The 5,077-nt window shown below is 38.2% G+C and overlaps 1 protein-coding gene across 1 annotated transcript in view; it reads left to right on the top strand.

The window, feature by feature from the left end:
* The window catches only part of LOC106876469 (fibrillin-2), a 148,187-nt gene that overhangs the window by 82,744 nt on the left and 60,366 nt on the right, over window positions 1-5,077 (top strand). Inside the window, exons 22-25 of the mRNA XM_052976637.1 lie at window positions 787-924; window positions 1,422-1,559; window positions 3,239-3,376; window positions 4,635-4,772. Coding sequence (XP_052832597.1) covers window positions 787-924; window positions 1,422-1,559; window positions 3,239-3,376; window positions 4,635-4,772 — 552 coding nt within the window. The remainder of the gene's footprint in view (window positions 1-786; window positions 925-1,421; window positions 1,560-3,238; window positions 3,377-4,634; window positions 4,773-5,077) is intronic.

Raw genomic sequence — 5,077 nt, 5'->3', positions numbered from 1 at the left:
GGAAAGCACCTGTGCTGGTGCCATGTAAAAGACTCCCCCATGCCAGTGCCACATAATAGCACCACGTGAAAGCACTCGTGCTGGTGCCATGTAAAAGACTCCCCCATGCTGGTGCCACGTAAAAGCACCCATTATACTCTGTAAAGTGGTTGGCATGGAACCATGTGATTGAGAATGGTCTTTCTTTAATTCCAATCTGCCAAATCTACTCACATGTCTTTGATCAGCCTAAGGCTATAGTAGCTGACACTTGTCCAAGGTGCCACTCAGTGGGACTGAACCCATGACCATGTGGTGGGGGAAACAAACTTCTCACCATACAGCCATGCTTCCACCTCTCTGAAGCTAACAAATATCATACAGGCTTGATATTATTACTTAAACTATTTTCACTCCCAAACTGAAATTACTATTATCACATATCTTAATAATATTTTTTGTATGTTGTTTGCTTGCTCCCTTGTTGTTAACCTTTAACCCTTTAGAATTTAAACCAGCCATAGCCAGCCTAAATATCCTACTTGTTTTATGATAAAACCAGCCAGACCTGACCTCTCATACCTACCCTACAATGTTATTCTAATAATAAACAATTGTATCATTTAAATCTCAAAGCTACAGGATAATGTATGATTAATTCAAAACGATGTGAATAATTAAGCATTATATTTGATAGAATAATCTGAATAATAAAGGGTTCATATATATATTTCATTTATTTTCCGCTATTTAAGCCATATCTCTATAAAATGCATGCTAAAACTACTGTCGTTTAATTTCTTGTAGTTTGTAGTGTATCTAAATTTGGACCAAACTGTCAAAGTACATGCCATTGTGTTGACAATAAGAAGTGTAACCGTCAAACAGGTGTTTGCTCCAGTGGAGGATGTGCTGCAGGTTTTGGCGGTAACAGTTGTCAAGCAGGTGAGTGTATCCTCTTTATGGACCTTTCATTGTGAAATATTACAGTAGTATGGATGGCATAACATTGCTATATAGTGTGAGCAAAGTGAGACATTATTCTTACAGTAGCGGATTATATCATATATGAACGAGCATTAGGAAGGGCATCCAGCTGTAGAAACTCTGCCAGATCAGATTGGAGCCTGGTGCAGCCTCCTGGCTTGCCAGTCCCCAGTCAAACTGTCCAACCCATGCCAGCATGGAAAACGGACGTTAAATGATGATGATGATATATATATATATATATGTGTGTGTGTGTGTGTATGTGAATGGCAAGCTTCATTCAGTTTCTGTTGACCAAATCCACTCACAAGGTGTCTTGCAGTGGGACTGAATGTAAGACCACTTGGTTCAGATGGAAGTTTCTTACCATACAGTCTTATAGTTATTTTGTATAATTTTAGAATTTGATATAATTTTCTGTGTTCTCAAACACATATTTTTGTCTTGTTTCACAGTATGTACAAATGATAAATTTGGACCAAATTGTCAACATACATGTCACTGTGCTGACAAGAGCAAATGTAACCGTCAAAGTGGTGTATGTACCATTGGTGGATGTGCTGCAGGTTATGAAGGTAGCAACTGTCAAACAGGTAAGTGGACTCGTTCATTCACCAGCGAAAGCATACACACACAGGAAGCTTTAGATAGAGAGAGAGAGAGAGATTACAAATTCTTAACTGAATCAAATAAGCATTTTTCTTCTCCTTACATACATAAAGGGAAATTTACTTACATAAACAGAGAAAGGGAGAGAGTGAAAGATAAAATGATAGAGAGAGAGGGAAAAAGACAGAGAGAGAGAAGCAGAGACACTGGTAGACAGTGAGAGAGAAAGAGAGAGAGGTTACGATTTATCAATTGTACCCAATTGAAATAAACACTTTCTCTCTCCTTAAGCACATAAAAAGCAATATACTCACACATATAAGCAGAGAAGGGGAGGGAGATATAGAATGAGAGAGGGAAAGAGAATAAGAGAGGGAGAGGGGAAGAGAGAATACGAGTGTGGAGAGAGTGAGAGAGATAGATAGAATGAGAAGGAGAGATAGAACGAGAGAGGGAGAGATAAAATGTGAGAGAGGCAGAAAGACAGATGGAGAAGCAGAGACAAACAGATACAGGCAGACAGTGAAAGAGAGAGCGAGAGCCATTACACTTTACCCAACTGAAATAAACGTTTTCCATTTCCTCACCTACTTAAAAAGAAACATTCTTGCACGTAAGCAAAGAGAGACAGAGAGAACGATAGAAACATTAAGATATGTTAATATTAAACGAATCCAACTGCTACGAACACATTCCCTCTTCATATGCACAGAAAGAAAACCCCCCACGCATGAACAAAGTGGGAGAGGTTTTTGTAGTAACCAGGGTCACATAACCTTTTAACATTCAAATTATTCTGTCAAATGTAATGCTTATTTATTCATACTGCTTTGCATAAATTATGCATTATTGTGGAAGTTTTGAGACTTCAAAGATACCGCTGTTTGCTTTTAGCAGGGCTGTGGGAGTCGAAACAAAAAAACTTTGACTCTGACTCTGACTCCTCTACTACTGGCATTTCCGACTCTGACTCCGACTACTCTACTACTGGCATTTCCGACTCTGACTCCTCTACTACTGGCACTTCCGACTCTGACTCCTCTTTATGTAATTTAGTGATTGTACTCGGCATATCTCATAAAACATATGCATGCGCTTGTACTTTGAATAGGCCTATATTTTATAACTAGCTTATATTAAAGTATAAAGATATTGTGAGTCGGAGTCGGTTTCGTTTTACTGACTCTGACTCCAGCTACCTCTTAATTGTTTCTGATTCCATGACTCTGACTCCGACTCCTGCATATCTAGACATGCTCGCACATATTTAAATGATAAACTTCTAGAAAATTTTACAGATTTTTCCACTTCCAGCGATGGATTGGATTTGTAGTCTTCAAATTAGCTTTCTCCTTTCTGGTTTTGAGAAGCCTAATTTCTCAAAATCGGTATATCTAGGCAGTGTGTTACATATCCCAGGGCCCTCACGTTTGTGTGTAGGTATGTGTGTCTCTTCTATTTTTGTAAGTGTTATAAATCTTCCACTGAGGAGGTAGCCGGTTTCCTATAAAGACACAAGGCTTCATCTTTGGGATGTAGTTAACACAGACAGATTCACACTTGGAACTTGAAAAAAGTCTTGCATGTATGTGTGTATTTATTTATTGATACCTATACCACTTCAGTGATTTTTAAGAATATATAATTTCTAATTACGTTACAGCATGTGTTAAAGGTAAATTTGGACCAAACTGTCAAAGTGTGTGTCACTGTGCTGACAACAAGAAGTGCCACACCCAGACAGGTGTGTGTTCCAGTGGAGGATGTGCTGCAGGTTATGAAGGTAGCAACTGTCAAACAGGTAAGTGATGTAGCAAGGCTTACACACACAGTATTTACACCAAGTGAGGATGTATTAACACTCTTGTCATTATATTTTAATTATAATACACTGTTTTGGTTTCAATTAATTTTGAAAATATCTTTCTTTTCTTTTACTTGTCTGTCATATAATTGTGACCATGCTGGGGCACCACTTTGAAGGGTTTTAGTTGATCAAATCAACCCCAGGACTTACTGTCAAGGTGAGCCAACCTTGACAGCATATCAAGGAGTGAAGTCCCTCAGATGGTCTGGTATCCTCTTTAACATCCTTCTAGCAACTCCAGGTTAAATGGAACTCTCCAGCCCTGTAAAGCAATTTGCCTAGGAGAAGGCCACTCCATTGTAAAACCTACAGTTTAAGAGTAAGACTGGATTGACAGACTGATTCTCACTTCAAAAATATTAAGTGCTGGCAGGAAGCAAAGCCCTACAGTGATGGAGAAGAGATAAACGCAACAGGTACTTGATGTACTGGCAGTCGGAGTGTCAACTCTACATGGGAGTGCTAAAAAGTTCCTGGCTTTAAGGATATCACGAAAGGCCTGTTTGGAGGCCCAAACTTCTTCTGAGTTCTTTTACAGGGCTTAGAAAAACTGAAAGACCACTGCAATAAGTGTGTGAATCTGAGAGGGAAACATGTTGAATAAAATCATAATTAAATGATCTTTCTGTATTTTTTTCTACCCGAAGCCAGGAACTTTTCACCACCCTCTCATACATGTAGGTGTTATCTATCTTCATGATCATTGGACATAAAGAACTGCAATCATACTATTAAATTATTTTGTTGATTTTTTTTTTCCTTTAACGCTGTAGCATTTTGATTATTCTGTCAAATGTAATGCTTATTTATGCACATCATTTAAAATTAATCATGTATTGTATCTCTGAGTGGTTGGCATTAGGAAGGGCATCCAGCTGTAGAAACTCTGCCAAATTAGATTGGAGCCTGGTTTTGCCATCCGGTTTCACCAGTCCTCAATCAAATCGTCCAACCCATGCTAGCATGGAAAGCGGACGTTAAACGATGATGATGATGTATCGTAGCTTCAAGATTTCAATAATCTGATTATTTCTAGAATGACATTGTATGGTACGTGTCAGAGGCTGGATTTGACAAGTTTAAACATAAAATGTTGAATATTTGGGCCGGGTATATCCAGTTTAAATGCTAAGGGGTTAAAGCTATTTTCCACAAATTATCAACCCCAAATTTTTCCTTTCATCTCTTGTAGTTTGCAGTGGCTCTAAATTTGGACCGAACTGTAAAAATACCTGCCACTGTGCTGACAACAGCAAGTGTAACCGTCAGACAGGTGTTTGTTCCAGTGGTGGATGTGCTGCTGGTTATGAAGGCAGCAAATGTCAAACAGGTAAGTATCATAGCATGTCTTTTATATAAATACAAGGTTGTTACCTACTGCTATACTGCCAATGAAAATATTTGTTAATCATAGACACTTAGATTCATAATTTGTTCAAAGTTAAGTCCTTTTTTAAAATCTGTGTCACATTGTCTATATGTTGAAGGACATACAGAAACACACACACAGAAACATACAACCAAAAATTAATAGCTCTAAGTAGTTTATATATATACACACACACACACACACACACACACACACACACACACATATATATATATATATATATAGGCCGATACAGCTTGGCACCA

Source organism: Octopus bimaculoides, chromosome 25, assembly GCF_001194135.2.
Source record: "Octopus bimaculoides isolate UCB-OBI-ISO-001 chromosome 25, ASM119413v2, whole genome shotgun sequence".
In the NCBI taxonomy this organism is placed as follows: Eukaryota; Metazoa; Mollusca; class Cephalopoda; order Octopoda; family Octopodidae; genus Octopus; species Octopus bimaculoides.
This window is presented reverse-complemented; position numbering and strand designations above follow the sequence as displayed.